The following is a 22,122-nucleotide window of genomic DNA, read 5'->3' as shown; positions in this document are numbered from 1 at the left end:
TACCTGTTTTGGAAATGCACAATACGCCATTACACGGTAACTGACACATTCTCTGGTGGTCCAGAACACATGAAATCTACATATGCCAATATGTGTTAGGGATAAGTTGCACATAGGTTTAAAACAAGTTACTCATAACTTTTGGGTATGCGAGATATTATCTTAATGTATTTCAACTCATGAGTAACTTGCAGGTAACGTGTGTCAACAATCGCATAATTTACTTACGATTTACCGTGCATCCAGAAAGTATTCACAGTGCTTTTCCAGATTTTGTGAAGTTACAGCCTTATTTCAAAATAGAGTAAAAAATTTTTCTACTCACAACACCTCATAATGACATGAAAAGTTAGGTTTTTTTTTTTGTTTTGTTTTTTAATCTGAAAAAAGAAATCGCATGTCCATAAGTATTCACAGCCTTTGTTCAATACTTTGTTGATGCACCTTTGGCAGCAATTCCAGCCTCAAGTCTTCTTGAATATGATGCCACAAGCTTGGTGCACCTATCTTTGGGCAGTTTGGTCCATTCCTCTTTGCAGCACCTCTCAAACTCCATCAGGTTGGATGGGGAGCGTCGGTACACAGACATTTTCAGATCTCTCCAGAGATGTTCAATCAGATTCAGGTCTGGGCTCTGGCTGGACCACTCAAGGACATTCACAGAGTTGTCTTGAAGCCACTCCTTTGATATCTTGGCTGTGTGTTTAGGGTCATTGTCCTGCTGAAAGATGAACCGTGGCCCCAGTCTGAGGTCAAGAGCGCTCTGGAGCAGGTTTTCATCCAGGATGTCTCTGTACATTGCTGCATTCATCTTTCCCTCAATCCCGACTAGTCTCCCACTTCCTGCTGCTAAAAAAACATCCCCACAGCATGATGTTGCCACCACCATGCTTCACTGTAGGGGCGGTGCCTGGTTTCCTCCAAACATGACACCAAAGAGTTTAATCTTTGTCTCATCAGACCAGAGAATTTTGTTTCTCCTGGTCTGAGAGTCCTTCAGGTGCCTTTTGTCACACTCCAGGTGGTCTGCCATGTGCCTTTTACTAAGGAGTGACTTCCATCTGGACACTCTACCATACAGGCCTGATTGGTGGATTGCTGCAGAGATGTTTGTCCTTCTGGAAGGTTCTCCTCTCTCCACAGAGAAATGCTGGAGCTCTGACAGAGTGACCATTGGTTTCTTGGTCACCTCCCTGACTAAGGTCCTCCTCCCCGATCGCTCAGTTTAGACGGGCGGCCAGCTCTAGGAAGAGTCCTGGTGGATCTGAACTACTTCTATTTACAAATGTTGGAGGCCACTGTGCTCACTGGGACCTTCAAAGCAGCAGAAATGTTTCTGTACCCTTCCCCAGATTTGTGTCTCCAGACCATCCTGTCTCAGAGGTCTACAGACAATTCCTTTGACTTCATGCTTGGTTTGTGCTCTGACTGTCAACTGGGGGACCTTATATGTAGACAGGTGTGTGTCTTTCCAGATCATGTCCAATCAACTGAATTTACCCCAGGTGGACTCCAATTAATCTGTAGAAACATCTCAAGGACGATCAGTGGAAACAGGAGGCACCTGAGCTCAGTTTTGAGCTTCATGGCAAAAACTGTGAATACTTATGTACATGTGATTTCTTTTTAAATAAATATGCACAAATCACAAAAACAAAACAAAATATTTTTTGCATTGTCATTCATTGTGGGATATTGTTTAGAATTTTAAGAAAAAAAATTATTTCATCCATGGAAAAAAATGAGGGGAAAGTGAAGCACTGTGAGTACTTTCTGGATGCACCATGCTGGCATGCGTCAAAAATACTGTGCATGCCCAAAATTTTTCGATGACCTTGTTGTACTATGACGTATGTATACCAGTGGGCTTCAATGTGCTCTTAACTTACCCAGAACTTATTAGATGTACGCCTGCGTATTTTCATACGTCAGCATCCACAGGCTAAATCATCAAGGTGTGACCAAGGTCGTTATACTCTGCAAATTCCCAGCCTTTACTTCTAAAGTTTTTCTCTTTGCACAGATTGGAATAAATGCCACTCACATGAGACTTCCTGCGACTGCAACAGAAGAGGAGGTGAGCAGCAGAATCGCTGGATGTGTCTCAAACTGTCCAGAGAGGGTCACTGTCTTCAGTTCATCTGAACATTCTCACTGACGTGTCGGTTGGTGGCAGTAATAAGACTGATGCCCATTTTTACTTAGGTGAACGTGTGCCTTCTCTGCTGCTTTAGTTGTGGCAGTTTGATGAGGTTTTAAAGATTTATGGCTCAAGCTGCAGGAACTTGAGAAACGGTCCTTTTAAATGAATCGTTTAACGGTGTGATTTAACTTTTTTCTCTGTGAAGGTCTATGATCTAATTATGACTGGGTTATGTGAAACTTGGCTGAAACCTACAGCTGTCCTCCCCTTAAATGAGGCCTACCCACCGCCATACACATTAAGTCACATCCCTCGTGATGCGAAGCAAGGCAGGGGTGTTGCTCTTATTTATAAATCTAGGTTTAGTTTATTAGCTGTTGGGAGTCACAAATATAACTCATTTGAGCAGCTGATTCTCCGCTCTGCCCACGATGCTACATATTGCCACGTATGCTACGTTTTTGTTTCTTTTCTTTGAAATTCATTCAAAGAAAAGAAAAATGATCTGACGAAGGCTACAGGCTGAAACGTTATCTTAATAAAATTTTTGACATCTGCAACAGGAGTGTGCAATGCTGTATTTTGTAATTTTGAGTCTACTGCCTCTTCATCTGTACCTCAAGTAAGACTTTTTTGGTGTGCGTTTTGCTTTTTTCTTCCTTCTATATTGACGTCATACCTGACCAGTCATTCTCACTGTGTTTTCTACAGTAACACTACCTCTAACCTTAGTGACATATGAAATTTGGGGTTCCACAGGGGTCTGTCTTAGGCCTCCTGCTTTTCTCCCTTTATATAGCGCCCCTTGCACACACATTGCAGTGTTTTAGGATTACCTTTCACTGCTATGCTGATGATACTCAGTTATACATGCCTATAACTTCTGGTAATCTCGTTCAAATAAAATCCTTAGAACATTGCCTTGCATCAGTGAGAAGCTGGATGTCTAGAAACTTCCTACTTTTAAACTCTGATAAGACAGAAATGATGGTTCTTGGTCCAGTGAGACATTGGCATCGATTTGACCAGTTAACGCTTAGCCTAGGCTCGTGTGTCATACATCACACTGACAAAGTGAAGAACCTTTGGGTCATTTTTGATCCTACGTTGTCCTTTGGCCTCCACATTGGAAATATTATGAGGACTGCTTTCTTCCACCTGTGAAATATAGTATATATTTGTCCCATCCTGTCTATGGCTGATGGTGAGACCCTGATCCATGTGTTTCTCTTCTAGATTGGACTATTGCAATGTTCTGTTTTCTGGTTTACTGCAGTCCACCATTAGAGCTCTCTAATTGGTCCAAAATGCTGCAGCCAGACAGGAAGCAAAAGTTTGACCATATTACACCCATTTTGGCGTCTCTTCACTGGCTTCCTATCCCAGTGAGATCAGATTTTAAGGTTTTGCTACTAGCGTCAATAAAACAGTCAACTTTTGTGGAGACTTTCAATACTAGCATAGCATACTGGCACAGTATAGTTCTGCACTTTTTACTCTTAATTCATTTATTAGTAATTGGAGCGTGCCGCAGCCTCAACTTTACCTAAATTCTGGATCTTTTAGTGAAGTTTAGGGCTAGTGGCCAGCGATCACCTTAGTGTTTCCTGTTTTTCTTGTTGTTTAATGCTGACAAATTATACTGTATTTGTTGTCTTTCTGATGCCTGATTCTGTTTTTTTTTTTTCTCTCTGTTTAAGGTGCAGCTCCATCCAGAGATGGGTGTGGTATTTGTGCTGGAGACCCTCCTGTCCTGTGCACCAACAGCATTTCCTGTATATTTGTTTTATGAATTGTTCAGTAATTTCTGTCTGTATTATGGCCCAAGCAGAGGGTCACCCCTCTGAGTCTGGTCTGCTTGAGGTTTCTTCCTCAGAGGGGGTTTTTTTCTTACCACTGTCGCCTGTGTTCTTACTCTGGGGGTTGGTAAGGTTAGACTTTACTGTGCGAAGCACCTTGAGGTGACGTTGTGATTTGGCGCTATATAAATGAAAATAAATTGAAATTTTAATGTCTAAGCTCAGTATTACTGGGTCTGTTTGTGGTTCCAGCTTTAAAATCAGGTCAGTGAGGATGAGGGAAATAGTCATTTTCCCAATAAACACCCTCAAAACCAACGGCTGCTCCAGTGTCCCGACCCGTCCATGGTGCATTCAGTGTGCCTCAGAAAAATCAATGCAGGCAGCGAGTGATGCAACACGATTTCACCCGTCGAATCGATGCACTCGCATCACACACGTTTGTATCTAGTTACCGATTCGTATTGATTAAGTCTCCACATGCCTACTCCCTGGACATCAAAAACACAAAATTTTCTGGGGGTGTTCAGCGGCCCCTGGACCCCTGCTGACAAAGGTCCATTTAAAAAAAAAAAAAAAAAAAAAAAAAGCCAACCCCCCCCCCCCCCCCCCCCCCCCCCACACACACACACACACTTCAGCTCCTGAGATTTTAATTGGTGTTGAATGAAGTAAAAGCCGTCCCCTTAAAATGTGTTTATGCTGAAGTATTTAAATAATGTGCAGGTTAAAGTCTTTCTATAATATGATGCTGCTTTAGAAAAGAGCAGCGACGGTTAGCGAGTGAAACAATCTGTTAAGCAGGAGAACAATTTGCTCTTTTCTTAAACATCTCCACCTTCTTTTACCTTTAAACTCTGGGACGCGTCCACAAAAGGATGGTGAACAGATTATGATTTGCCTGTGGAAAAAAAATCAGTTGGATGTTTTTGTTTTAATTCATTTTTTATTTTTGCTTTAATCCCTGTGCATGGTGTCCATCCCAGGGTAGTAGCTGTTGTCAGGTTGGGGTCATTGAAGGATTCCACGGGGTTATCATTTCAAAACACTCCAGTTATATTGAAGAGGAGATAACATTATTTGTCTGATAATCAGGATTCCATAAAGGTACAGTTTGGATTACACTATGTAACACAATTTTTGTTCCTGGCTTCTAAGTGTTTATATTTCAACTGCTTATCTCTAAAGTCTATGGAAATTCAAATTCAAATGTATTAATTTATATAGCACCAATTCACGATAAAATCGTCTCAAGGCGCTTCACACAAAAACAATTAATTTAAAACACACAAAAAAAGACTACATTCAGCACAAACTTTGATTTTATTTTTTTTTAACGTTCTAGAAAGTTCTAAAAGTTTCTTGAAATTTCTAGACAATTCTGGAAACATCTAGAAAAATCTGGACAGTTCTAGCAGTTAAAGAATATTCTAGAAGACTACTCAGTAGTAGTGAAGGTGAATCGAGAATATTCTTGAAAACAGACAAATTTCAAAATATCATTGTCCTGATCACAGAAGCAGAGTTTCTGTGGAATAACAGCTATTTTCTATTTATTTAAGGCATAACAGGTTAGGAAAACACACTGTACCCAGGAACAAAACAAAAATAAAAATTTGTTACATAGTGTAATCTAGGACTGGTCAATTTTAGTTTGTTCAAATTAGGTAAATGTCTGACATAGTACGGTGCATTTAGAAAGTATTCACAGCGCTTGACTTTTTCCACCTTTTTAATGCTGCAGCCTTATTCCAAAATGGATGAAATTAATTTTTTCCTCAAAATTCTAAAGTGACTTTTGTCACCATTTTTGCTGTTTTTACCCCATAACTCCAAAAACATTCAGTCATAGATCATCCAAACTAGACCTTTATGGAATCAGACAAATGTGATCGGGTTTTCAATAAGACTGGTGACAGCTTCCACCATGTACCTTTGTATAGGCCATGGTACACTGAGACTGGATTCTAAGTGTTGTTTTGTCCCTTTAAGTGGTACCGACAACCTTTTTGGCCTGTGGACTGAAGAAAATTTAAGGTTTAACCTTCTAACAGACAAAATCCTTTTAGCTGACACTTGTTTGCCTGTAGATTCTTCACAATATCCGAGAGGTGAACAAGAACTCGTCGGTCCACGGCCTCATCGTCCAGCTGCCACTCGACTCCGTTCACAAGATCAACACAGAGAAGGTCACTAACGCTGTGGCACCAGAAAAGGATATAGATGGGTAAGGAGCAGCGAGCGTAGTTTTCTTGGAGTGAAACTTTTACTGTAAAGTGTGTGTGTGTGTGTGTCCATCGGTTTGCAGGATTACAAGTGTCAATGCAGGGATGTTGTCTCGCGGGGATCTGGGTAGCTGCTTCCTACCCTGCACACCAAATGGCTGCATGGAGCTGATCAGACAGACAGGTAAAATCCTGTTCAAAGATGCTTTTCTTTCTAAAGAATGAGTGTGGCTCTGGATCGACTGCTTCTCCACAGGGGTGTCTGTGGAAGGGAAGAGAGCTGTCGTGATTGGTCGCAGCAAGATTGTGGGCGCGCCAATGCATGACCTGTTGCTGTGGAACCACGCCACCGTCACCACCTGTCACTCAAAGACTGCAGACCTTCCTGGCGAGGTACGACGGTAAGCCTTGGTTGTACTGTCACCAGGGGTGCTCTTGTACACTTCACGTGGGGGGGGGGGGGGGGGGGGGGGGGTCGGTCATGGTGTTTTGGCAGTGAATTTGAAGTTCAGTGTGACTTTTACTGGAATTTTAGTGTGGTCAGAATTTTTGGTTGCATTGCTACACACATTGCTTTGCTTCAATGTCAATGTTGAAAAAGTTGTCTCACCCCAACAGTACAAAAAGTAAGTTTTGTAAAATTATTATTATTACAAGTAAGTTACCCATAAGGGCAGAGACACAATTTTAAGTTGATTTTTGACTGTCAGCTGACTGACTTATTTTCACCAAATGTTGCCACGTATTTGAGCAGCTTTTGTTGCCATCTAGTGGCTCATGTGAGGATTTCAAGGTATCTGGTACATTTCCTACTGGAAACACCAAATTCAGTAAAAGCCATTTATAAATGTTAGAAATGTATGATGTTTTTTGGCACACAGACCTTTGACCTCCCGGGATTAATATATAGAAACGTAGATTTTGAGCGTTTTATGGTTCTTGAGTTTTAAGATAGAAAAGTTTGTTTGATGGACAGAATTCCTCCTTAGAAGCACAACTGACAGTTGTGAATTGTTGTTGTTGTTCAGAGGTCAGTCATCTGCCGAAGACCACCTGGGTCCGTCCTGCATGAAGGGCAGTCTTTTGATTGCTGTTCATGTTTGATGGTGTCAAACTTTGAACATTGAATTTTTAATTTTCGTCACAATTTTAAAGACTAATATTATACACTAGTAAAAACTGTTAATTTGTAGCAGAGAAAGTAAAATGTTTGAATACTATGGGTCATTTAGGTGATTGAAGTATTACTCTAATTTCTGGATGCTGAATGACAGTCTATGTTCTAGAAATAACTTAATATATTAATATGCACATCAGTCCTTACTTTTTAAGAGCATTAGTTGTTTTTTAACTGATTTGGGAGGTAGGTGGGTGGTGGTGAAGTGTGTAGTGTGTTTGGTTTCAGCGCGGAAGGTTCCTGGTTCAAACCCCACCCTGTCACACTTCTCCATGTAGTGTCAGGAGTCAGGAAGGTGTAAAACGTGTGTCAAGTCAACATGCAGATCCAACCCTGAGTGCAGTAAGAAGGGAGCAGCCTAAGGGACTTGGTAATTTCTGAGGTCTTGTAACTTGTGTTCCAGTGCGACTTGTATTCTGGAAAAAAAAATCACTTTAATTGTAACTATACAAGGCTTGGAATCAAACTGCTTCTAAACAAAATAAACTCCAGTGATAAAAATAAATGCCAATCATAAAAGCACAGTCCAACAATGTACAAAAATTAAAAATGTAAGAGTTGAATTAAAAACAATCAAATGGACTCCTGTTTCTATGTCTGTGGGCCAGCAGTCTGTTTTCTGATTTCTTTAGTCCACACTGCATCAAATGGCATCCAGCATGTTGTACATCTTGTTATTCTTGTAATTTTACAGTCCTTATATTTACACTCTACAAGCTGAGGGCTTTCTGCATAAATCCACTCTTGGTAAATGGACTGCATTTATAAAGCACTTTTCCATCTGCATCAGACACTCAGAGTGCATTACAGTGATGCCTCTCATTCACCTTGATGTCAGGGTGCTGCCATACAAGGCGCCCACTACACACCAGGAGCAACTAGGGGATTAAAGACGTTGCCCAAGGGCCCTTAGTGATTTTCCACATCATGCTGGGATTTGAACCCAGGATCCAAAGCCCAATGCTTAACCACTAGACCATCACCTCTCCATGTTGCTGTGGTCCGGTAACTCGTGTCCATGTGATGATTTCTTTTGCCCAGAGTGCATCGAATAACATCCGATGATAAAATGCTTCTTTTTGGACTTTTACAGTCCTTTAGTTAACAGCACAGGCTATGGTGTGCACATGTGCAACACCGAGTTCCTGTCTGTTATTAAAGTTACTTCCAGGGAATTGCTGTGTTTCAGAGTGAATTCCACATACAAAACAAGGAAAAAGGTGCAACTTATTCTCTGGAAAAATGTGGTACTTTTAAGATTAAGAGGTTTTGATGGTGATGTGGATGTTTAGTCTGTGTTCAAACTCTGGACCGTGTAGACATTTGGTTGAGGTCTTCTACTTGTCACCTGCCCGTAAACTGTACATTATCGTTTGTGTTCAGGTGAGCAAAGCGGACATCCTTGTGGTCGGCATTGGGAAAGCTGAAATGGTAAAAGGCGAATGGATCAAGAAGGGAGCGGTGGTCATCGACTGTGGGATCAATTACGTTCCAGGTTTGTCCGCTTTCGGAGCATCACACTGTAGTCTGTGACCCTATCCATGTCAAAGGTTCTGACCTCCAAAACTCCTCCCATGTCATTCTCATTCTTTCAGACGACACTAAAGCCAGTGGGAAGCGGGTGGTTGGTGATGTTCACTACGACTCCGCCAAAGAGCAAGCGGGGTTCATTACTCCTGTTCCGGGTGGAGTCGGGCCCATGACTGTCGCCATGCTGATGGCGGTAAGGTCCAGTTTCATGTAGATATAAATTTTCTTAGACTTGTTTTTGCAAGTTTCCACCACAGTGTGAGTTCTGGTTTTACAATGGTCTCTTTAATGACTGTTTTTCTTCTTTTTCTTTAGAACACAGTGTTGAGTGCAAAGCGTTTTCTGGAACTCCATCAATTCGGGAAGTGGAACATTTCTTACCCCAAATTAAACCTCCAGATGCCTGTGCCCAGGTTGGTCTCGTTATCCTTCTTTGAGACTTTATACCCATCTGATTCCTTTTTCAGATCGCCAAGGTGACTATGGTGGTTAATCAGCGTGGATTTAAACCTTCTGTGCTTTGTGGTTTGTAAGATTATTTTTTCAGAAGACTTCAGCTAAACATAAAAATGTTTGGGGATAGTGATATTCATGGGCTCGCTTGGGTTGTTGGACCCAAGATATGAACCATATCAGGCCCAAATATCAGTCAGTGCAGTCAGGACCGAGTCTCTTGTTCTGTTGCCGTGATAATGCTGCTGGGAGGTGGATTGGCGTGGACGCGGTTGTTGGCATCAGTCTTGAACACGTGGGACGATCTGTGTCAGTTACACACATTTGTTTTGTTGCCTCTATAACTCTTCCAGTGACATCGTGATTTCTCGATCCTGCATACCTAAACCCATTGACTGCTTAGTGAAGGAGGTGGGCCTGCTCTCTGATGAGGTAGAGCTCTACGGCAAGACCAAGGCCAAAGTTCAACTGGATGTCATGAAACGCCTGCAGGCCCAGCCCGACGGAAAATACGTGGTGGTCACTGGGTATGTTGCATTTGGAGGTTGTTGAATCTCACCAGAACCAGTGCTGTACATCATTTCCATTTGCAGAATTACTCCCACACCTCTCGGGGAGGGAAAGAGCACCACCACCATTGGCCTGGCCCAGGCTCTGGGTGCCCACATGAAGCTGAATGTGTTTGCTTGTGTCCGCCAGCCCTCTCAGGGACCCACCTTTGGCATTAAAGGTAACCTTCAGAAAAACAAACAGCTGGTGTGATGTTGCATTTTGAAACTTTATGCTGGTGGCTTTACCTGTAGTTCCATCTCCTCTCTGCAGGTGGTGCTGCAGGAGGTGGATATTCTCAGGTTATTCCAATGGAAGAGGTACTGCACCCCTGCTTCAAGTGAGAAAACCAAAAATTAAGATATTGTATGGAATTAATGCATTCTGTTATTTCTAGTTCAATCTCCATCTCACAGGTGACATTCATGCCATCACTGCTGCGAACAACTTGGTGGCTGCTGCCATCGATGCTCGCATGTTCCACGAGTCCACGCAGTCTGATAAGGTGAGTACGGGAGAGCTGGTTTTCCTGTTGCTACTGAGTTAGAAATGATCACAATGTGTGTCAGAAATCCTCTTGAAGCTCAGTGGTTCATTTGGCTGTACAGCATCCACTGTGCCAGCAGATGTCACCCTTGTGCACAGTTTGACTCAGGAACCAACTTTCCATTCAGTGTTTCATAAAGTTACTATCTTTCAGACTGTCATTGTCATTCACACTTTGTTATACCACCAGAACTTTTTAAGTTCACTTTTTTTTAATCAACTTGTGGCTTATTTTCATCTCTGGATGCATTTTCAGGCTTTGTTCAACCGTTTGGTTCCCATCAGCAAAGGCCAGAGACAGTTCTCACCCATCCAGATCAACAGACTTAAAGTATGTCAGATATTTTCTTCTTTTTGAGCTAAAACCTTTTTTACACAAGCTGTTATCTTATTGTGGGTCAGCAGGTTTTGGCTTCTGTATTCAGAGTCTGTATATTTTTACACGCGTTTGAAGATTTCTTTATCACTGATATTGATAACTTTATGGGCTCTGTCATGATGCTCGCAGTAAATGTGAAAATATATAAGGTAGGATATTTAAAACTAGCTAAGGCCTTGGCTGAAATTTCTCTGAACTGGAACCATTATTCAGATTTTTTTTTTTTTTTAAACGGGTTGTCTTAAAAGTGTAGTCCCCCCACACCACCCCCTTGTTTTTCTTTCCTTAAAAATAAAATCACAAAAAGGATTTTCTGCAGTACTACTAGAACGTTTGTTCCTTAATATTCAAATAAAAAGTTCACAATCTTGGAAACTACTTAGAGTTTTGGCCCACATGGGTTAAAATACAAGACGTACACACTGTGTGATCTGAGGAGGCTTTTCTGATCCTCAGACAGCAAACTTTAGTGTCAGTCGGGATCACGGAGCCGAAGCAACCTGGTCAATGACAGACACCGCTAGTAAATGGAGGTGACTGGAGAAATAAGAATAAAATGTGGACATATTTTATTAACACACAGGTTTTCTGGACATTCAGGCAGGTCTGTTAACGTCGAGCTGTCGATGGCAGCGTTAGTTATGTTTTTTCTTTTTGTCAAAATGAGTGGGTGGGAGAGACTCAGTGTTTTTTCATAGCTTTATTAGAACCTATACTGTATATGTCTTATTCCTAGTTGGAAGTTGAAAATTTAGCGTTCCCAGTTTCCATCCAGTGGAGTATAAACTGGGAGCCTTGCACATTTAGCCCTCGCAGCACAAACGCACAGTTTTTGTTTTGGAATTAGAAAATACTTTCTCAGCTATCAAATTAGCTGTCATTTTGCAAAACACTGCAGAAATTAAGGTGCATTATTATAATAACTACAGATTTCAACAATCAGCACGTTTGAGGACAATCAACACCTTTTAAGCATTTTGGTTCTTGTCTTACCACCATCTGCTCACATGTAGTGATCTGCATCACGTGATTAACCCACACATTGGTGACATGTTAAAGCCTGAAGGTGGTCATGGTATTGAGTGTCTCTTATCTCCATTTTTTTTTTTTTTTTTTTTTTTTAGGTTTTGACTTTAAAAGTGAAATCTTAAATATCTGTCTCACATTTGCATTTCTCTTTAGAAACTTGGCATTGAGAAGACTGAGCCATCGTCCCTGACTGAAGAAGAGATCACCCGCTTTGCCCGCCTGGACATTGACCCTACCACCATCACCTGGCAACGAGGTGCAGCTGTCAATCGTCTTCCAGTGAGACGTCTCTGTTTGTGTGTTACCTTTTCAGAATGTTGCAGGCTTTATAAGAACACGTGGTCTTTGTGTGTTGATGCAGTGATCGACACGAACGACAGATTCCTGAGGAAGATCACGATCGGGCAGTCACCAACTGAAAAGGGTTACACTCGAGAGGTAAGAAGTCATGCAGCTGTTTCCTGCACATGTGACACCAATGATGAAGTCTGGCCCAAACCTTTAACCAGCATCCAAGAAACAGCCAGTAAATAAAATAAAGGGTTACTTTGAGAATGCTGGTTGGAATAATTCTTCAGATTGTGATTGAGGTATGAGAGTTCCCCACAAATCCACATATATCGTTCATCATTGCTTCCCTCCATGTTTCCTCCTGTGCATCATTAATTTTTACTAGTGGTGAGCACCAGTTATGTGCACAGTGGATATAGAGGAAACAACAAATGTCTCTGAGTAGAGACACTTTCAGCTCAGTGAGATGTAATGTACGAATATTATGTTGGACTTGATTTTCTATCTCACTGATATTAATAAACTGTTCCCAGTCAGACTGCATTGTTGTCATGGTTAAAGATGGTTCCCCCTGTCTGCTCCCTTTAGGCCCAGTTTGACATCACAGTGGCGAGTGAAATCATGGCGGTGCTCGCCCTCACCAGCAGCTTGGAGGACATGCGCGAGCGTCTGGCCAAGATGGTCGTGGCCACCAGCCGCAGTGGGCAGCCAGTCACCACTGAGGACCTGGTCAGTGATCACAGACAAAAAAAAAACCCTCGCCTATATTCCATTCAGTGTTTTTATTCTTCTGACATGTTCTTTTGAAGGGTGTGAGTGGAGCGCTAACTGTGCTCATGAAGGATGCCATCAAGCCAAACCTGATGCAGACTCTGGAGGTGAGGGAAGCCCCCGTGCTCACTGTAACTCATTGGAACCCTCAAATCAGACATTAAAATGGATAACCTGGCACCAGTTTATGGTTATTGTTCCAAGTTATACAAGTTATTGTCACATACAGGCGTTTTTTGTGCCATTCTGGGTAACATGGGCTGGTTAAGGTAGAAGAGGTCCCTGGTCACCTAGAAGAGTTTTCTGTTATTTCCCTTAAAATGTCACCAGTCAAGATTTCAGCACAACTTTATCTTCACTGTTCTTATCATGTGGGGTTGACTTGTTCCACAGGGAACCCCGGTGTTTGTCCACGCCGGCCCCTTCGCCAACATTGCTCACGGCAACTCTTCCATCCTGGCTGATAAAATAGCTTTGAAGCTGGTTGGATCTGAGGGGTTTGTAGGTAAGTGGACTCAGATATTATGCCCATGTATCAGTTTTCTTCAGGGATTAGAACTTCTGTAGGCAGTGTGCAAACTATACCACAGCTTTTGGGGTGGGGAGACATGATGACTGCAAAAACTGCAGCCAGGATAATGGTCCAAAACAGGTCTTTTTTTTTATTTCCAATGTCTGATTTAAAGTGATTAAGTCATAGCGCCCCCATGCTTCAATGGCCATTAAAGTGAAATGGTGATAAATTGCGTTCATGTGCAAATCATGCTTAAAAAATATCCTAATACAATTAACACAAAACAGAAATAAATGTTTTTTGGGGGGGCACAAAGGGCCAGCACAGCATTTTGACAGTATTTTAGAGACCCCCTCAAGATTACACGCAGTCTGATGTTACACTTGAATAGTTGGCGTTTGAGCATTTTTCAGTGTAGAACTTGTGGAATAAGAAGCGAGTGTTGTCGACTGTTGCCAACAGTGACGGAGGCGGGCTTTGGAGCAGACATCGGCATGGAGAAATTCTTCAACATCAAGTGCCGCTACTCAGGACTGAGGCCTCATGTGGTGGTTTTAGTGGCTACAGTTCGAGCCCTGAAGATGCACGGAGGAGGTCCGACGGTAAGGTCCCCCCCTCCATAGAGCTGGAATTCTGTCACAGAACAGAAAGTAAAACTATCTGCAGTGCTGAACTTGACAAATGGTGGTTAGTGGCACTGATACCTCACAGAATCAGAATAGCTTTTATTCACCAAGTATCGACAAGAACACTAGGAACTGGACTCCGGTTTGAGCTGCGATCTCTCTGTGGGGCATGTATAAATCGATCCCGCAAGAAGGTTGTGGGGTCGCTTCCCACCTTTTCTGTGGACTTTGCATGTTTCCTGCCACAGCCCAAATCATGCTGTGGGACATCTGCAGTGACAACAGATGGACATTAGCTCATGGCTGTAATCTGCTTGTTTTCTTCACTGTATGTGATGGACATGAACTTGCACCATCCCTTAAAGAAATAAATACAGTCTCTATTTTTATAATCTGTTTTGTAATCTGATTACTTTTCTCTCTCTCTAAAAACATGCTGTTTATTTTCTATCCTGCCTGTTGACACGTGATGATTTTGTTAAAATTTTCTCGTACATTAGCTTTTGTCACAATGTGCTTTTTTTGTGTGTGATTTCTGACAAATCTGAAATCTTTTTTCTTTTCCTTTGTTTTTTAACTTTTTGTGTTTCTATTAGGATGTGTGCCATTCCATTTAGTCTCTTCTGCATTTACATAATTCGTTATGATCAATCTGATTTGAGATGTGTTTTTGGTAATCAAACACATGCAGAATAATTTGTGTATTATTTGTTGTTCAGGTCACAGCTGGCATGCCGTTACCTAAGGAGTATGTGGAGGAGGTAATGTCTAAACCTCTTGAATGTGTTGTGTGCACGACATTGGAGCACTTTTCTGAGCTGTAGTTTTAAATGAGGCGTGTTTGTGCGGCTCATCTGAGTCGCATGTCTGCAGCACGTCTCATTACTTTGTGTATTCTTATAAAAACCTGCATGAGTTCACATGGAGCCCTTTGTTTTGTACATATGATTTGATGGACTTTATAACCTCATGTGTTTGTAGAACCTGGACCTGCTGGAGAAGGGCTGTAGCAACATGAGGAAGCAGATCGAGAACGCCAAAGCATTTGGCGTTCCCGTGGTCGTGGCTGTCAACGCGTTTAAGTAAGTGACCGGTGTCGTAAATATTCAATGAACAACAAAAAAAGTAACTTGTCTTCTAAAATGTGAGGACTTAAAATGGATTTGCATAAATACAAACTGTTTTCAAATACCTTTTTAAATTGTACAAATCGTGCAGGGTTGGGGTTCAGGTATGTAGACAGGAAGTTAAAGAATGTCCTTCAAAGTAAAGTACCTCTAATTTTGCACACTGACCGTTATGTAGGACGGACACAGAGGCTGAGCTGGATTTGATCTGCCGCGTGGCCAAAGCAGCCGGCGCCTTCGACGCCGTGAGCTGCTCCCACTGGGCTGAGGGTGGGGCCGGTGCCGTGGCCCTGGGTCAGACCGTCCAAAGGGCCTCTGAGAGTCCTGCTGACTTTAAGTTCCTCTACGATTTGGAGGTATGTGATCCCATCACAGTCAGTACAGTCGGTGTGCACTTGATTTGATTATGCCAATTCACAACATTATTATTGTTATTATTATTAACAGGGGAGGTGATGGTCTAGTGGTTAAGGCGTTGAGCTTGAGACCAGAGGATCCTATGTTCAAATCCCTGCCTGACTGGAAAATCACTAAGGGCCCTTGGGCAAGGTCCTTAATCCCCTAGTTGCTCCCGGTGTGTAGTGAGCACCTTGTATGTCAGTACCCTCACATCGGGGTGAATGTGAGGCATTATTGTAAAGTACTTTGAGTGTCTGATGTAGCTGGAGAAGTGCTATACAAATGCAGTCCATTTACGATTATTATTATCTCAGGAACATTCCTCTATTTGTTTAACTTGGTTACTTAAAAACAAAGATTTTTATTGAACTTGTTGGCAGTAAGTAAACAGATCCATGAGGTTGTTGCTTTCTTTAACATTGTGAGATAGATTTTTTTTTTTTTTTGTAGGGATTAAATGATACACAACTCATGACTTTTTTCTTTCATTTTCACAATTTAAAAACAACAAAAAATGATCTGCACACACATGACTGCAGAAAAGTCTATTTCTAGAAACTGCTAAACACGTTTCTCTCCTTAGAAGTGCAACTAAAATCATAGTTTATCTATAACAAAATTTTGGGGGGATTTTTCAACCAAAACCCACATCAAAATGACTAAAGATATGCTGCCACAACAATGTTTTAAGAAATAAACACACACATATAAGATTATTATATGGCTGCGACGCTACGCGCTCTCTGATGGGCTGATTACCAGTCTATTTTCCAATATCAGACCGGTTTCAATGACAGTCGGTCCGAATATGTATTTGCTTTACAAACCAGAAGCTAAAAACGCAATTAAAAAAAGCATGTCGGACATGAACATACTCAATAAATATCTAAACAGCGTCTGATAAAACACACAAATTGAAGGCTGACCAGCTAACGACCCGACCATCTGTTAGCAAGTTCCTGCTCTGCTCCGTTGTTCTATCGGGACACCGGCCGTCAGCTCGGAGGTGATCTGAGATGAGCCGCTGCTCAGCTCAGCTCAGCTTCAGAGCTCTGAAGTCAGCAGAGGAGGTGAAGTCATTCTTTTTTGATTGAAACTTTTTTTTTTTTTTTTTTTGTAGGGATTAAATGATACACAACTCATGACTTTTTTCTTTCATTTTCACAATTTAAAAACAACAAAAAATGATCTGCACACACATGACTGCAGAAAAGTCTATTTCTAGAAACTGCTAAACACGTTTCTCTCCTTAGAAGTGCAACTAAAATCATAGTTTATCTATAACAAAATTTTGGGGGGATTTTTCAACCAAAACCCACATCAAAATGACTAAAGATATGCTGCCACAACAATGTTTTAAGAAATAAACACACACATATAAGATTATTATATGGCTGCGACGCTACGCGCTCTCTGATGGGCTGATTACCAGTCTATTTTCCAATATCAGACCGGTTTCAATGACAGTCGGTCCGAATATGTATTTGCTTTACAAACCAGAAGCTAAAAACGCAATTAAAAAAAGCATGTCGGACATGAACATACTCAATAAATATCTAAACAGCGTCTGATAAAACACACAAATTGAAGGCTGACCAGCTAACGACCCGACCATCTGTTAGCAAGTTCCTGCTCTGCTCCGTTGTTCTATCGGGACACCGGCCGTCAGCTCGGAGGTGATCTGAGATGAGCCGCTGCTCAGCTCAGCTCAGCTTCAGAGCTCTGAAGTCAGCAGAGGAGGTGAAGTCATTCTTTTTTGATTGAAACTTTTTTTTTTTTTTTTTTTTTTTTTAGCTCCACAAGTATTTTTTTTTGCTGTTGTCTTGTTCTCTCAGCTGTAGGCCTATAGAATAGATTCGTGATTTTGGGTGCAATTTTGTTATTTAAGCTATTTGTTTGTTTGCCTACGCACTTAATATTGTAAATAAAGTGTTAAATTATTCAGCATTATGTCATTATATGTTATGTATTATGCTGTACTTGTGCGTCTAATGGTATGAGTGGGTTAGGGGGTGGTGGTGGTGGGCAGGGGGGCCGGGGGTGGGGGGTGGTATTGTCCCTACCAAAGCTGAGACCAAACCTACGCCCTTGCTTCTCACACACTGGTTCTGTGTGTGTGTCAGTCAACTGACGTAGTCAAAAACAGTTATTTCAGTTGACTTGACAAAACATAAAAATCAGCTTTCACTGATCAAAATAGCAGAAATCCTGCCACTGGTGGGTTTTGGGTAAATATCTTGACTTACGGAAGAGTTTCAGTCCTGTTTCTTTACCTGACTTTGTGTAATATGCCAGAAAAATAGACAATGTATTTGAGTCCCCCAGCAGGCCTCATGATCACAATGAAGCTCAAACGTTCATGTGAACCTTCAGTCATTCGTCCACTTTCCTTCTGCGAATGCAGCAAAACGACATCGAGCCGTCTGAATAATTACACCGCCACCAACATGTGCTTCTGATCCCCCTGCAGCTCCCCATCACTGACAAGATTCGAATAATTGCTCAGAAGATATACGGGGCGGACAACATCGAGCTACTTCCAGAGGCCCAACACAAGGTGGTGCTCTACACCAAACAGGTCAGTGCTTCTGGCTTTTTTCCCTTTTTTGGTGTGTCTCCAGGCCTGTTTATGAGCTGCTGTTGGAGCTGATTAGTCTCAGTTGTTTGCTCCCCTCAGGGTTTCAACAACCTGCCCATCTGCATGGCAAAGACTCACCTCTCACTTTCTCACGACCCAGAAAAAAAGGGCGTTCCCACAGGGTTCGTCGTCCCTATCAGGGACATCCGAGCCAGTGTGGGCGCCGGCTTCCTCTTCCCTCTGGTTGGCATGGTAAGGGTCCTTTTGTTTTTTTGTGTGTGTGTGTGTGGTGGTTTTGAAAGAACCAGTTGTGTCTGTGGTTGACGCCCTGAAACCGTTCCAGGTGTCACAACAACTGACAAAACGAGTTTCTACAGTTTGTCTGCAGGTTCACATGTGAGCAGCAAAGCTGCGACTCACTGCCACACAAACCGCATCGCAGTGTGTCCAAAACAGTATGCTAACCTTCTTTAAACGCGTGCGCCATGTCCACGGAAAGATAGCAGGTTTTTTTGTTTCAATACTTTGTGATTTCTCAGGAGGTGATGGTCTGTGGTTAAGTGTTGGGGTCAAGACCAGAGGCCTTAACGTGTTTGTGAGGCATCAGTGTAAAGCATTGAAGCATTCAGATTCATGTTTGTTTCAAATATTTTGATGATGAAGTATCTACAGATAACCACAGTCAGTGAGGAGATATCAAAACATCAGTTGAAGCAGGAGGATCTAAGGATAAACTTCTTTTCTGACCTCCGTGCTTCTCTAATGTCAGTGTGTTCTTAATACAGCTGAGTTGTGTCCATGGCAGTAAAAGACAAAGCTCTAATGTGTCAACAGTTGTCCTGTGTCCCAGTGCGCTCTGTAGTAAACAGTCCTGTAGTTGAAGCACAGGAGAAAGATCTCTGTCTTCCCACAAGAGGAAGGGAGGCCAGCATTGAGACCCAAACACCCTCTGGTCACCCTGCAGGGAATGATGGGTGCAGGTTTGAACCCTGTGTCCCTGGGGGATGGTCCCAAACTGGGAGGCGGTTACAGGCAGCGTCGGCAACGGTTATGAGTGATATTATTAGCAACCATGTTTTCAAAGGAGAGGAGATATTTTCCTTCAAACAGGTCCACTGCAAGTGTTACTTTATATCTTGACATACATGAAAAAGAGACAGTCCGAGACATGATATGCAGTACTCCAGATTCTGGGTTACTTAGAAAATATTGTCTGTATATTAAAGATAACTTGTGCTAGTTTTGCCCTGAGACTTTAACACTGACGTGGCTCCTAACGGGTGAGGCTGCAGGTTCTAAGGCCACTGCGGTGATGAAGGCCCTGTCTGGTTCCTTGGCATCTTTTAGTTCTAATCGAGGCCGACTTTGAGGAACCTCGTGTGCATCGAGGTGAAACTTTTGCTTTTGACATTTGATGTCCTTAAAAAAGGAAATGTGTAAAAGCCTAAAGGGTTCCCAGATGTCTGGATGGTGCTCTGTGTTCACACCATCCTCATCGTTATTCAAACCGCTTCCGTTCATCTTTTTTGTTCTTCTCAGATGCCCACAATTCCTGGTCTGCCCACCAGGCCCTGTTTCTATGACATTGACCTTGACCCTGAGACTGAACAGGTCAACGGGCTCTTCTGAAGCACGACTCTGCACAGTGTCCTGGTACGTACTCAATTTACCTTTCAGGTGCTCTGACTCTCACTTGTGTTTTTTTTTTTTGTGACAGCTGCACACCAACATGATACTCAAACACAGAAAATCAAAAAACTCCACCAGAAGGCAAAATTCCTACTCGACTGTCTTGAGCCCAGCGTCGGCCTTTTAGGTCATTCCCCAAATGATGGTGGCACTTCATGGACTAAAGCACATTGTTTTTATAACGTTATGTTCAAAACACATTTCTGCCAAAATGATGAAATCTTTAATTTGGTGTTCTTCGTGCAATGACATCGGACAGAATGTCTAAACGTCTTTGTTTAAAAAAAAAAAAAAAAAAAAAAATGTAGTTGGTCACCCCCCCCACACACATACACACACACACACACACTGTGTGTTGAAAGCACAAAGGACTAAAATAAAGTAATTTTGATTTCTGACTTCTCACTCATCTATATATTAAAAGCCAAGTGGCCTGTGTGTGTGACTTTGATCACGGAGAAACTGGGGAGAGCTGATATTTGCCGTTTGGTACTTTTATGTATTTTGGGTCAAGGATGAACACTGCGAAAAAGAGTTTGTGTTTCATGCAATAAAAATGCAAATTAATTATTTAAAAAACAGTGTGATTTTCTGTTTTTTTTTTTTTTTTTTTTCTCTCCTCTCTTTTCTGTGTCTCACAGTTGAAGTGTACTTATGATACAAATTACCGACCTCTCCATTCTTTATAGGCTGGAAAACGTGCAGAATTGACAGTGGATCAAATATTTATTAGCCTCGCTGTAAATGTGCCAAGTAATAAACAGTTATTCACAAAACTTTCTCATTTTAACTTCCTTAACTTTCAGTTAAAATCATTATAGAAACTTTGCATAATTTATTCCCGCCCTTGGAAAATGTCAACTACCTATTTTATAAACACGACCCAATCCAGAGCCCATGGATCCCCACGGACAACATGCCAGGAAAATATTGAATGCAGCGCTAGAAACTGAGCGCTCGGTCTCGCTGCGTTTGAAAACCCATTTGGGTCTTGTTGTATTAGTTAGTTTGGCTAATTAGCGGTCTGTAAAACAGTGTTTGAGCTTGTTTGAAAGCAAATGTTGCATTTTATTAATAAAGTATGTTTTTGTCCATTTTAAATCATTTAATCTTGCAGTTGTTACATTAAACATTTGTGTGTGAATATTAGCTCCTTGCTGTTAAACCAGAAACCTCAGTGGGATTCATGAGAAGTCACTGTTAACTGCTAATCAAACACTTTCTCAACCACTTAACCAAGTTGCCGACCAGTAGTTTGACCAAAAGGAGAAAAAACAGACTGGTAACTTGTTTTCCCTCTTGTTTGCTGTTTTTCTCACTTTTTTTTTTTTTTACAGTTGGACTTCTGGTGCTGAATGAAATGTGACGGGATAACGACTGGAAGCTGCTGTGGATTATTTTACCTTTTTTTTTTAAATGAGAAACATCATTGACATTTGGTAGAAGTTCATCAGTAAGGATGCATAACAGAGGCGTCGATGAGCACAGACATGACACAGGTGTTCAGTGAAACATTCCAGAAAGTCGAAACAGTCAACAAGAACACATTTTACTATTTAGATGAATCACTTAAAATCATTATAAACGGGTAATTGTCAAGGGTAACGTCTTTCTGTTCCTCCCATTTCAAAACCGTAAAATTAATACACTTTGTGATCGACTCTTTACTGAGCATCACTTTTACTTTTTGATGAAACTTAAAAAAATGAACTTTTTTTTTTTCTAAATTTGCGTTCTTTGTGTACCACAAACTTGTTTCACTTTTTCTATTAACTGAATAGAACGTATGTTATTAATGAAGATGCAAAACATTAACCGTATCTACACCACATAGACCACATGTGTAACACTGGAGAAACTGCTTATGTCCCGTATACACACAGTACATGAGGACGTTCACACGGTAAACGGGGTTAAATTGTTCTGTAATCAGTATGATGCTGTAGAATTATTGATGCTGTAAATTTTCTGTGTGAACCTCAAATAAAACGTCCTTTATTCAAAGAAGTATAACTGCCTTTTTATGTATTTATTCATTTATTTACAATTTTTTTTGAGTTGTGAGATGATGAAAAAGGAAGCACGTTTGGTGAAATCTATAATCCCACAAGATGCTCTTGAGGACAACATTTGAAGTTAATGAGCGTGTCTTAAAGATTTAGTGCAAAGAGTTTTGCATAGATCATATTGAGTTGTGATTTATGGATCTGCAGCAGCATATATGATGAAGGGGAAACACATCACTTGATTAGCGTAGTGATGTTTCAATAAAACCATAAACTGCATCAGCGCACTGA

General features: G+C 41.5%; 1 protein-coding gene across 2 annotated transcripts in view; it reads left to right on the top strand.

The window, feature by feature from the left end:
* Positions 1–21,832, top strand: part of mthfd1b (methylenetetrahydrofolate dehydrogenase (NADP+ dependent) 1b) — a 33,621-nt gene extending 11,789 nt beyond the window's left edge. The window contains exons 4-28 of one of the 2 annotated variants that reach the window (XM_034159620.1): positions 2,024–2,077; positions 6,033–6,169; positions 6,251–6,351; positions 6,424–6,560; positions 8,728–8,839; positions 8,940–9,067; positions 9,190–9,287; positions 9,681–9,854; positions 9,921–10,057; positions 10,150–10,196; positions 10,274–10,381; positions 10,679–10,753; positions 11,984–12,086; positions 12,192–12,268; positions 12,710–12,850; positions 12,931–12,999; positions 13,286–13,397; positions 13,869–14,008; positions 14,752–14,793; positions 15,014–15,114; positions 15,338–15,515; positions 18,029–18,136; positions 18,236–18,388; positions 19,676–19,767; positions 21,156–21,832. In XM_034159620.1, coding sequence (XP_034015511.1) covers positions 2,024–2,077; positions 6,033–6,169; positions 6,251–6,351; positions 6,424–6,560; positions 8,728–8,839; positions 8,940–9,067; positions 9,190–9,287; positions 9,681–9,854; positions 9,921–10,057; positions 10,150–10,196; positions 10,274–10,381; positions 10,679–10,753; positions 11,984–12,086; positions 12,192–12,268; positions 12,710–12,850; positions 12,931–12,999; positions 13,286–13,397; positions 13,869–14,008; positions 14,752–14,793; positions 15,014–15,114; positions 15,338–15,515; positions 18,029–18,136; positions 18,236–18,388; positions 19,676–19,765 — 2,622 coding nt within the window. In that variant the 3' untranslated portion in view covers positions 19,766–19,767; positions 21,156–21,832. Of the gene's footprint in view, positions 1–2,023; positions 2,078–6,032; positions 6,170–6,250; positions 6,352–6,423; positions 6,561–8,727; positions 8,840–8,939; positions 9,068–9,189; positions 9,288–9,680; positions 9,855–9,920; positions 10,058–10,149; positions 10,197–10,273; positions 10,382–10,678; positions 10,754–11,983; positions 12,087–12,191; positions 12,269–12,709; positions 12,851–12,930; positions 13,000–13,285; positions 13,398–13,868; positions 14,009–14,751; positions 14,794–15,013; positions 15,115–15,337; positions 15,516–18,028; positions 18,137–18,235; positions 18,389–19,675; positions 19,790–21,155 lie in introns of both variants that reach the window. The other variant, XM_034159619.1, reaches the window with a different exon arrangement.
* The last annotated feature ends 290 nt before the right edge of the window (positions 21,833–22,122 follow it).

The sequence above is a fragment of the Thalassophryne amazonica genome, chromosome 19, assembly GCF_902500255.1.
Source record: "Thalassophryne amazonica chromosome 19, fThaAma1.1, whole genome shotgun sequence".
Taxonomy (NCBI): Eukaryota; Metazoa; Chordata; class Actinopteri; order Batrachoidiformes; family Batrachoididae; genus Thalassophryne; species Thalassophryne amazonica.
This window is presented reverse-complemented; position numbering and strand designations above follow the sequence as displayed.